General features: G+C 40.3%; 1 protein-coding gene across 2 annotated transcripts in view; it reads left to right on the top strand.

Moving 5' to 3' along the window:
- TGFB2 (transforming growth factor beta 2) overlaps positions 1 to 6,610 on the top strand; it is a 61,330-nt gene extending 54,720 nt beyond the window's left edge. For both annotated transcript variants that reach the window (XM_057406427.1, XM_057406428.1), the window contains 4 exons: positions 87 to 197; positions 2,486 to 2,660; positions 3,232 to 3,385; positions 5,209 to 6,610. In XM_057406427.1, coding sequence (XP_057262410.1) covers positions 87 to 197; positions 2,486 to 2,660; positions 3,232 to 3,385; positions 5,209 to 5,367 — 599 coding nt within the window. In that variant the 3' untranslated portion in view covers positions 5,368 to 6,610. The remainder of the gene's footprint in view (positions 1 to 86; positions 198 to 2,485; positions 2,661 to 3,231; positions 3,386 to 5,208) is intronic.
- Positions 6,611 to 12,333: the final 5,723 nt, after the last annotated feature.

Genomic DNA, 12,333 nt, shown 5'->3' with positions numbered 1-12,333 from the left:
CCTGCCCTAACTGCTCCTCCATTAACTCAGCAGTATTTCAGGGTCATTCCATATCTAAAAAAGCAACTTACTTTTATGTTTTGCAGACAGGAACCTTGGATTTAAGATTAGCTTGCATTGTCCATGCTGCACCTTCGTGCCTTCCAATAATTATATCATCCCAAATAAAAGTGAGGAGCTTGAAGCAAGATTTGCAGGTAATGAAAGAAAAAAAAACTTTTTTTAAAATGCTGTGATACTTACTAATGAGGAGGGAAACAGCCATTACTGCCTTTCCATATAGCATTCAGCTGATTGAAAACTTGTTCATTTGAGAATTTGGATTCTCAGCTGGTAGGAAATGGTATTGAAGGCACAAGGGTAAAACCATCAACTGAACTATTCCAAAAGCAGGTGGCATGAATAAGCCATCGCCTTCCATGAATGCATCTTCTATGTCCTTAAGTGTCTGTGTTACAGTTTGCAGCATGCACACCAGATGCACTGTGGGGTGTAGGGGAAGGCTGTTACACAGTAAACAATCCGCTGTTGGCTAGTCATGAGAAAACTTGCTGAATCCTTTCAAGATAAACACTTTGACTGCTGTCCATCCTAGCACTGTAGTGGTCCAAGCTTAGGACAGAAGGCTGTTGCTGGAAAGTAGAGTTAGGATGGTGTTTAGCACTCATGTAACTGCTTGCAGTAGATAGCTGTGTGAGAGTTAAGTGTTAATTTGAGTGTTAAACGCAATTGAGTGAATTTGAGTGTTAAATAGTACTCCTTGTGTGGCAAGTTTCCAAAGTACAGATAGGGCAGCAGCTGGCTGCTTTGTTTACAAAGCACCCTCCTTTGTCCTCACTGAGTATAGGGGGTCACAGTCTTTGTGAGTACCTGCATATGTACTTGCAGCTCTCCCACTATCTGTAGCTGCTCTTGGGTTTGTTGGTTTGGGCTTTTCTCTGATCATAGAAGTAATATTTTAAATTACTCTGAGCAATGGCATCAGTCACTTTGGGAAGAGCTGAACAGTAGGTTCTAGATGTGTATAAATGTCCTACAGTGTTCTACTGCCATTCTACTGCATTGTGGGGTTGAAGAAACAGCAATGGTATGCCTGTCTGTGTGCTCCTACTTCCAGTAGTGGAAGTCTGATTTTCATGTGAAGTCAACAGAACTACGTTAGTTAATATTGATTATCTCTCTATATATATATTGGTGTGTAGAATTTATTGCAAGATATCGGTATGTTAGTTATACACATATTTTTATGCCGACAGCTTGGTAAAAAAATTGGATTGAGTGGGCATTAAAAAGTAAACGGTGTGTGGTTAGGGTTATGGTTATAAGTGCTTCTTATGGACAGCAGACAAGGTGATATAGAGTAAATATATCAAGTTCACATAAGCTCCCTTGTGTTTTTAAGCCATTAACGTTTCAGTATCAAAAGGGAAATGTTAATTGACCATGCTGTAGTTAACCATCCACCAGTACATATAAAACTACGGCAATATTAGAGCCCAAATTCTGTTTATGCAGTTCTCATTAAGTATATCATGATTTGGTTCATTTGTTTTCCAATGATTTGGCTATATTGCTCATCAAGTATTAAGCTTTTCTAACCATTGTTTCACTGTATTGGAATTTTTCTCTTAAGTAAATACATGAATGTATGATTAAAGCCATCATGTGTATTTAAAAACTTTTTAGTATTATATTTAGTCACTGTAATTGCAAAAGTTACAAAACCAAAAGTGTATCTTTTTAAATAACATCTGGTTTAGGAGATTAATTTTCAAAAGGGTCTTAACAACAGGCATAACGTGAGCTGTGAGCTTTTGCCTGTGCTATTGCCATGTTCAAGAAGCTAGTAAGGCAGTTAGTGTTTCAAGAGAAAATACAAAATGTGAGGTCATGCACTGACACTTTAAGAAGAAATATTTTTATCAATGTTCTTGCCATACCCATACAAACGAAGGGGCTAGAATAACTTTCTGGGGAAAATTAGCACATTTATATAACCTGGCAATAGGAGACAGGGAATTTACAAGTGAGATTGAGAAATCTGATGGACGGAACTGAGCAATGGGAAATGCAGGTGAAGTATCCAGAGCAGCTTTAATGGTGTTACAAGGTTTTCAAGGGTGCATAGCTGTTAAAAAAGATGGGAATACTGCCCTAAGTGAAGTTGCACAAGCATCATTTCTTTGGGCCATTTGAAACTAAGCAATGCAGATGCAGTGATTGAAATAATCTGTTACTCATTTCAACAGTTCTGGTAAACATGCTGAAAGGCCATTAAATGGCTAACCAAATGTGGGAGGGCTGAACAATAGATAACATGAGAACTGTGAATATCTTAGGGATCTTGGGTTGAATTTTACCCCCACTTGCCCAGTGAACATGCTGATGTCAGCATTTCTGAGAGACTTTTTTTTTAAGAGATGGTTTATTTAATTTGTGAAGAAAAAGCAACACAATGTTTATCACCAAAATGTATTTTTTGAAGGTATTGATGACTACACATATTCCAGTGGTGATGTGAAAGCTTTAAAGTCCAATAGGAAAAAATACAGTGGGAAGACCCCACATCTTCTGCTAATGTTATTACCCTCCTACAGACTTGAGTCGCAACAGCCCAGTCGGCGGAAGAAGCGTGCTCTAGATGCTGCCTATTGTTTTAGGTAACTATGCAACTATATTCCATATACTTACTCAGTAGTACCAGTCTGTGAGGTGTAATGCTGTTGCTTATAATGTTTCTTTACGGTTGGCATGTATACAGAGCTTGCATCCTCATTGTGGACTCACGGGGTCTATGTGCAGCAGGTATCTGCCCAGCAGTCTCCAGTCTCACAGAGACAGTGGCAGATGGGGAAGGTTGTGGCCTTAGAAAGCAGAAGCTGAGTTCTATCTGGGATGATTCCCAGACTCATCAGCCCCATAATGACAGACAAATTATCGCCTCTGTTCTGCTCACCTACTTAAAAGAGGCCACTCAGTAGGTCCCGGAGAAAAACACTGGTCCTCCAGGGAAACCATTAGCTATGTCTGTATAAACAAGTCCTGCCATGTCTAAGCATTCAATTTCAGTTACATAAGCTACTGTTTTTGTGATTTGTTTGTGAGTTCCTGGGACTCAGACCTACCTGCCTGCCTGCAAAGCATCATTCAGAGAGCAAGCAAGTGGATTATCTTTATTCCCTGTGTTGTCTTTGTTATGACTGATGTGTTTGTCTGTGTTTTATTTCCCAGGAACGTGCAGGATAATTGCTGTCTGCGCCCACTTTATATTGACTTCAAGAGGGATCTTGGCTGGAAATGGATTCATGAACCTAAAGGATATCATGCTAATTTCTGTGCAGGAGCCTGCCCATATTTATGGAGTTCAGATACTCAGCACAGCAGAGTAAGTAATATTTTTTCCGTATTTTAGCTTCTATTTTATAACTGCAGGGTGAACTATGTTTCTGGGACTGACATCAACACCAGTGCCCAAAGCTTGTATTTATTGTGTCAGCAGCCAAGGATGATGAAACGTGGCCCTTTAGAGTGACTTCAGATGACCTCGAGCTAGCGTTGAAGCAGTAGGAATGTATTGGCCTTGAGTTTTTGTGTTCTTAATGTATTCATTGATACAACATGCAGATGGATTGGATGCTTCTGGGGAGCATGAGGTTGCTGTAGCTTTAGGAGGCTGCCTGAGAAGGGAGCTTTCATGATGGAGAATGAGTGGAAGATGACACAGTAAGTTTGGTCAGCAAAGACACTGAGGGAAGCATTATTAGAGTAACAAAAGGGCTGAGTCACACTACCTGGTTACCACCTACTATGACTTTTAGTTGAATTTCATAAAAATGTACTGATAGATGGACATTTTTTACTCCAAAATACATATTCATTTTTGGACTTTGAAAACCTATATGCAAAGGAGGAACCTTGTATCTGAGATGCTGTCATAGTCATCTGAAATGGGACTTCTTATTTTAGGGATTAGATGTGGTATTTTAGCCAACTACCTTAGGATGAGTAGTACTCTGCTGAGAAGTGCTTTTTTCTCTCAACTGTCAATAAGAAAGTTTAGACAGTAAATGCAAGAGGCAGACATACACACCACAGTTGTCATAAAGCAAGAATTTCACCCTCAGGTCCACATTAAGAATGATGTCTTCCTTTTTCGAGCCTCCCTTAAAACACCAGATGAAAGTCAGCCAGCAGGGAGAGCTCTTCGTGTCCAAGGGGCAGTTTGTTTTCTCGTTGTGCTATAAAGCTATGATAGCATGTTCATCCTGAGCTTACAGACTCGGGTATAGATTATCTTTTGTAGCTGTCAGTGGCTGTGGCATTGTACTATTAGCAATGTCAGCTGGCAGAGGTGTAAATTAAGTATGTTTCCGTGCTGATGTGGAGTAGTAGTGTACACATTTTGGAGCAGCACTTGTTTTTAAAGGAAAGAGGAAGAATAACTGTCATGGTCACAAATACGTGGTTTGGATAGTTGCCCAAGGAGTCAGAAGTTGCTTAATAAAGTAGTTAGTGTTGCTGTCCTGAACAGATCTTCTGTCTCTCTAAGCTGCAAATGTTGTGTTGAAGTTCTAGGAAAAGGTCACTTGGTGTTTGGCAAACACATTAATGGCATCCTCAGAAATGCCTATGCATCATCAGTGGGTAGCCCCACATACTTCCCTTGCAGAGAACCATGTATATGAATCCAACGTGACATAAAGCACCAGCGCTGCTAACTTCACCACAGCTGGATCTCAACAGGAGTAACTGCAGTTTGAGTCCTGGTGCTTGCAGGGTGGCATTACATGAAGTCAGAAAGGAAGAGCAGAGCTTCTGCTCTGATGGGCTCTCTTTTCTCTTTGCTGCACTTCTAAAGCCAAAATCCTGTAACAGCAAATGACAGTCTGAAGACACAGATAAAAACCATTCAGTTTCTTCTTTCCATATCATTACAGTGTGCGTGTTTATTCAGAGGGCTATGCTTTCAAGGCAGGCTCCAGTCATGAGGTTTAAGACTATGGATAAAACCTTAGGAAACTCAGGCAGGTCATGACATCAGATTGAACAGAAGAATCATAAAATATGTTAATATCCGGGAATCTTCATACTGCTTCCACTGGGATTTCTCTCACGCACTGTCGGAGGAAGCGATGCAGAAAGGAATTTGCTCCTCAGTGGCGGGAAGGCATGAGGTGGCTGTTTTAAATCTGTTTTCCTTTCTCCTAGGTACTCAGCTTATATAACACCATAAATCCAGAAGCTTCTGCCTCTCCATGTTGTGTGTCCCAGGATTTGGAGCCCCTTACCATCCTCTACTACATTGGCAAGACACCCAAAATCGAACAGCTGTCCAACATGATCGTAAAGTCTTGCAAGTGCAGCTAAAGAATACCCCTGAAACAGTGTGACGTGTGTGTATTATAACCAAGGAAAAAAGAAAGAGGGAGCGAGAAGGAAAGAAAGACAAACGAAAACCCAGGTTCATCAGTGTTAAAAAGAAAAAACAAAAAAGGAAGAAAAAAAGTGGTACTAGACTGAACTGTTTGAAAGTTTGTTTTGTTTTTGTTTTTAAACTGGCATCCGAAGCAAAACATTGAAGGCCTTTATCCGACATTTCACCTACACATAGTGTGAGATAGACAAGAAGCAAAGTTAAAGAAAAAAAAAGAAACCTTCAAAAAATAAACACTGGAAGAAATTTGTTAGTGTTACTATGTGAAAGGAAAAAAAAACAGGAAAATCCCATGAAGTGGAGTTGCTGTATCTGTCCCGTGCCTTACTTGATCTCTCTGTATTGTTACGCAATAGGCATCCTACCCATTCCTCTTAGTTGTAGAGTTAACAGTGAATTATTTATTTGTGTGTAAAAACTATCAAATGAACATTTCAGTATCACCATTGGAAAAAAAGAAAACCAGCCAATGAGGACAAAGTGGAGACCAAATAAACTGCCAGAAATGCATATTAAAGCCTAAAGGAACATGAGCTCAAACAAATCAGAAAAGTAATGGTTAGTTTAGTTCCATTAAAATAGAAATCAGTTATTACATTATTGCGAAACTCTGCCTTTAAAATAATTATTTTCCATGCCAGCTGCCTAGAGAGGCTTCTTGTAAGGTCTCGAACCTTTGTTTTAAATACTGAATAATTTACTAATAAAGGACACTCTGTTTCAGTCTCAAAAACAAGTCTATAAGATTTTTTTTTTACTGTAAATGATTTAAAATGTCAGTTTAGTAAACCAGTGAAATATTTAACATGTACTGGTCTAATCTTCAGACCTTAATATGTTGCTGTATAGCTATGCTATGGGATTTTTTTGTTCTTTTGGTATATGTAACCATACCTAGAGTATTACAATAGGTGGGTAGTAAAAGCCAGCTTAATTGGAAACATATCTGTAGATCTCTATTTGTAAACTATTAAAAAAATAAGTATGTGTAATGTGTAAATTTTCACCGTATTTTTGTACTCTGTAATACTGTCAGCTCTCATGAGTTTGAATTTGAATTTGGGGCTCTTTTTGATCACTCAGAATCATGTGTTTCCCTCTAGCTGGCCAGTATGAGTAGAGTCCCTATATTTTGACTTGCACTACAAATACATGTTTTATAATAATTGCTATCCATGTGCTTTGTATATTGTTCATCATTATGACATAAGCTACCTGACTTCATTTGTTTTTCTGTTCTATAAAAAGGATGGATTAAAGCAATCTCTCCCCTCTCCCCCTTCCTCTCCTTCCTCAGTTGTTCCCATTTATAACACTTGGAATCACAATGTGGTTTGGATTCCTTGACCTTCTTATTTCATTTCGGCTGTAGACATTCAAACAGATGGGCAGGGAGCGAGATGTTGCAAGAAGAGATGTCCCAGCCTGGCTGAAGCGAGGTGAAACCTTGCAGGGAATGACATTCACCACTGTACAGAAGGCTGGTAGGAAGTGTCTTGGCGCAGCTATGCTGCGAGTGGGATCAGTTTGTGGTCAGAGGCTGTGTCCTTGGCCTTGCACACAGCAGGGACTTGTCCCTGCAGTTAGTCTGTGGGACTGATCCCGCTTCTGCTGCAGGGAACAGAGATTTGCCTTTAACTTGGCACGGCAGGCCCCTATAGGCTATTGGTGTGTGTGTGTGAGGATTTGCAGGATCAGACCCGTGATTTTTGCAAGTTTGCCGATTTTTGTTTTTCAATTGAGTTCACATTAAAGCTTCTTTTAAAAAATAATAAAAAAGGAACTTGGGGTTCCCAGGATTTGGTTTTTACACAGGTTTAAATATTATAGGAGTAAAAAAAAAAAAAACAAGAAATGAAAAGTTCCATGTTTATAGTTCATTTAAAAAAAGCTCCAACCTAAATTAGCACAAAACATCTTGAAAAAGGCACATCCAGTTCATTTCACATGACAAATGGTTTTTGCACAGCAGAGCTGGAAAACCACGTTAGAAACATACTACTTGGATGAGAAGGACTTTTTCTGTCATTGACCCGAGTGGTGTCAGGAGGACATTCCTGAGCTTGGTGTTGTCAGCTCCAGTTTTGAGAAGTGCAATGTTCTTTGGCTTCAGCAGAACACTGATGCAAAGCTGAAGGACCGCAGTAGCTTGCATACACGCAGCTCCTCGGGACTTCAGGAGAGCCTGTGCTTATGGCTTAGATGGAAACATAGCCCCACAGATGATCTAATCCCACCCGTTGACTCAGCGCAGAGGAGGAGGTATGTTAGACTTCTGATTTATTTAGTGAGTTGAGATGAACAAGTGAAAAAATCTGTCCTGCTAACACTTGCTTGAGCCAAACTTACTCCAGTGAGAAGATGCACTGAACTCAGTGAAACTCCTCAGGGTAGGAAATACTCTGGATTTTGCTGGATACGGCAGCAAAATTAGTTTTATCAGGTTCAGTACGAGAACTGTATTTTTGTTGGACAGGAAAGGAGACAAGGATGAACGCGTTTTACAGAACATAAAGACGTTTTTGCAATTCCCTGTGGTGGGAATGCAGCTCGAAACAAGTTTTGAAGCTTGAAAAAGTGGAATAGGAGATAGCGTAGTTGTCCAACTATACTCACTATGCGCTGGACGCAGCTGAAAATTTCGGTTTGGGTTTAGAGTTTTGCTCTAAATTTAAGTATAAAACTTTATTTCTCCAAGTCATTACCCCAAGAGCAAAAATACTTTTTACTTCTTTTTTTTTCCTCAAAATGCACTGATGGTATTTGAAATACTCTGTTATAAAGCTCCTACTTTTTGTTTGATTTTTTTTTTGTTCATTAGGCATATATTTCCCTTTAATTACCAAGGATGTTAGGCCTGATCCTACAATGTGCAGAACTCATGGGTGAAACTCCCTTCTACAGAGTTGGTTAATGTGAGTCCTAAGCACCACTCAGGTCTGATGTTACTCCCCTTGGATGATACTGAGATGGATCTGCAACAGGGCTTTGTGGTAGGGGCTTTACCATTGCCACTGTCTAAGCAAAGTCCCTGAGAGCTGGTGGGAAATGTTCAGTACCTGGAAAGATGGGATCCAAGGGCTTGGCTAGGGCTGAGAGGGAATCTTAGCACTTAGCTGGGTGGGGTAGGACAGCCTTTTTTATGTGTTTAGCATGAATATAATTGTATGGTTGGCATGGTTTAAAGGAGAAAAAAACCAAGGAACTTAAAGGACAGCTGTGTTGTACTTTGGTGATCGATTACTCTGTATTTTAACACATTGTATGTCTGTTTTTGTGGTGCTCTAGTGGTAAATAAATTATTTCAATTACATGCTGGTGTTGCTTTCATATGGTAGTGTTCTGGCATAGGCGATTCCGCAGCTCTGGCTCAGTTTAATCCCTGCAAAGCCTGATTAAGTGTGTGATTTTAGTGTGTGCGACCTTGGCGTGGTCCAGCTCAGGCTGAGATGAAGAACAGTCATCCAGGGTGAGCGTGAATCGCAACTGCTCTAAGGATTGCTTCCCCCTTAGCCACTGCAGTATATGGGTTGGTCTATAGGCAAGAAGTGGCTTCTGCTTGACTGATCTGAGCAGCCCCCGCTGTCCCATGTGTGTGCAGGACTGGTTATTGCCCTGGGCAGGAGTGATGTTACCCCACTGCCCTACTGTGCCTGATCTCTCACCAGAACCATGCTGGCATGGCCCAGGTGCTGTAGGCACCAGTTTGGGGGTCTTTCCTCTCTGGTAGAGGATCTTCTTCCTCATGTCTGTAGTGCTCTGGGAAATGAGAAGCTTGTATGTTTCATGACCTTATAGCAGCCTTCCAATACCTAAAGGGGGCCTACAAGAAATCTGGAGAGGGACTTTGTACAAGGGCATGTAGTGACAGGACAAGGGGAAATGGCTTTAACCTGACTGGGTAGATTCAGATTAGGCATAAGGAAGAAATTCTTCACTATGAGGGTGGTGAAACAGTGGCACAGGTTACTCAGAGAAGCTGTGGCTGCCCCATCCCTGGCAGTGTTCAAGGCCAGGCTGGACAGGGCTTGGAGCAACCTGGTATTGCAGCTTTTCCTTATCAGACTTTCTGCATCTCAGGTCACTTAAACAAGCAAAACTGATGGGAGGAAGGTGTGCAGGATTGAAACGTCACTTTAAAAGTTAATAAAATTATACATGAAAGTGCTTCCAGATCAGGGACTGATGATAAAAAGGAGTGAACATCTGCACTTTCTGGTGCCTTCTCTGGATTCTAAGGGGTGCATACCATTTCTTGGCATAAATGAAAGAATATGTTTATGCCAGATTGTTTAATGTTATTGTGATAAATTATAACAAATGGACTACATGTCCTGTGAATATGTTTTAAGGATGCAAGTTGTGATAAGCATTAAAACCAATCTTATCTGTGATGAATACAGATAAGATACACTCCAGCTTTGCAGTAACCTGCCTTAATTGATTTCAGTGAGGTTATACTAGCACAAAACTATGGTCCTATAAAAATTGCCAGATGCCAGTTTTCATCCTATCTATTTTGTATACCCAGGCATGTGCTTTGGCATGGATGTAATATGCCAGCCCCATTCTTATCCCAGGTAGCCCTTATGCAGTGAGGTGAGAATACTTTGCAGTACTAATTTCTGCTTAATTTCTGAAATTTCATGAAGACCAGGAGGGTTTGAGGAGGAATGTTGATAGGAAATTCTATATGGGAAAGTGGCTGTGGTGTCTTGTAACTAAAGAGGAAAAAAGTGGAGGGAACATAGTGTGCTAAGAGAGGTTTTATAGCGTGGGGCTGAAAAGATGGAAGCTCTCCCACAATAATGAGATTTATGCAGAATATTTTGATGCTGGGCTCGCCCTTTCCTTTTGCTAACACAGCCTCTCCCGACTTGTATCAGTGAAGCCCTTGCTGCTCTGTTTGAATCGAATTGTGGTTAATAAATGTGGAATATATAGGAAAAAGCCCAAACCATGTAAATGTCTTGAAAACCCTTTTTTAGGCCAAATTCTGCCTCTTAGATCAGACGGAACAGATTCTATGAGGAGCCATGAGTTCTGGAAGAAAATAAACCAAGAGGTTATGTAATTATATGTGGTTATAAAGTAGATGTGAAGTAATGTAGTTGGCTTGTCAGTGGGTATGGGTGTAACAGTAATTTCTTCATCTGTATAAAAATAAAATTAAATGGAACAGAAAGCTGATGAGAACTCCCAATCAAATTCGATATGCTCATTTAATGAAGTAACCTGCTGGAATCTAATACAGAATCCCTGGGGTATAAACCTTTCTTAAAACATATGGTGGTCCAAGAAACAAATATTTCCTTTGAATGCGGTGTAATAGTGCCAAACCAGGATGATGGCAGGAATGGAGGAAGGGTCAGTGGCCACTGATCTCTTGGTACTGTTTGCACATATTGTAGGCAGGTCCCAGTTAAAAGATCCATGCAACTCACAACATTTGCCACAAGAAAGGGAAAAAGGAAGATACAAATGGCAAATGGGACCTGATTATAGTGCATGCAAAGTGTACATGAAATACATGTACTTCATTTTTTGTTCAGTGAAGTACACCATGACTGAAAGGAGTTCTTACAAACCATTTGGTCCAGCTAACTAGGGAGGGATCAAACCAAAATGTTAACATGTGAGTACACGTTCAAACCTGAAACACTTCTATAGGATTCAGTTGGGTCCAATCTCTGCAACTGGTTCATAACCAAGCTTTAATCTTCAGATTCACTGCTGGGGTGTGTAAGGCTCTGAGCTTAACACGCCAGAACTTCTTGCACTTGAATAGCTCTGAGCATGCCAGATTCAAGCCTCACAGAATAGCCTTGTATTTCTTTTTTTTCCAAAGCACAAAGTTGTATAAATGGAATTGGCATTCATAGTAATTGCAGCCAGGGACAGTCAAAGTGTCCCTACAGTCACAGTGGTTCCCAGAGAACCAGTAAAGGTCACCACTCCTTAGGTCACCTTCTTCAGTGATTAAAAGAACAGCATTATGGTACTATGTGATGGATTTTTTTGCCATCTGATGGAACCCATTTAACGAATTGGTGGCTTCATTCCAGTTGCTAGTGTAAAATTGTTGGCAGTCTCCAAGGATGTGCAGACTAATTTCATCCATCAAAAGCAGAAAATATCTTTATCCGGAAAAAACTGCTTTTTTTCCCCTTTGGAAAAATGTAAATACACAGGACAAAATATGCAGCAGTTCATAGCAAGTTATGCATTCCTCTGCAGTGTGTAACCTGTTCTCAAAGAGGTGGTCTGGATCAATTTGTGAATATTTGGGAGGAAAAGCGGGATTTGGAGAAACTCTGAAATATGTTGTTTCTTCTTCTATGAAACACTCCATTACAAAAAAAAAAGCCAAAAGACTGTAAATAAGAATATGAGCTGAATTTATTTTTTTCTCATTGATATCCAGCTATGATGGATAACACAGGAGGTGAATAACTGCAGATCCTGTGTCTCAAAGATAGCCAATCGATGTGTACAAGGTTGGGTCTCAGAAAGTGAAGCAGGACAGATGAATACAGCAGAAGGTTTATGTCAGTGTAAGTATAGGCCCTACATAAAGCCACAGGAAAACTGGACTGTTTTTTGCTGTACTTTTTGCTTTGGGCTTGGCTATGTTTCCATGGGGCTGTTTCCATTCCTCATCCTTTGTCTTGGAATAGGGGCTTCTTTAGGGAAGGAGAAATTTACCTAGGAATAACTGAAAGTCGCTGATACATTTTGAGATCAGTATCAGTCAGGATAGCTGTTAACACGACGTTAATTAACATTTCCTGTAGCAAAACACCTCTAACTGCTCTTCTGGCCTCTATCTCATGCCTTAGCATTAAAAGTTGCTCCCCTGCTTTGTGGTAACAGATGGTATCTATAAAGTAGCTGAAATC

Source organism: Pezoporus wallicus, unplaced genomic scaffold, assembly GCF_028554395.1.
Source record: "Pezoporus wallicus isolate ANWC-B61680 ecotype Strahan unplaced genomic scaffold, APGP_CSIRO_Pwel_v1 scaffold_2617, whole genome shotgun sequence".
Lineage (NCBI taxonomy): Eukaryota > Metazoa > Chordata > Aves > Psittaciformes > Psittacidae > Pezoporus > Pezoporus wallicus.
Note: the sequence above shows the minus strand (reverse complement) of the source record. Positions and strands in the feature narration are given on the sequence as shown.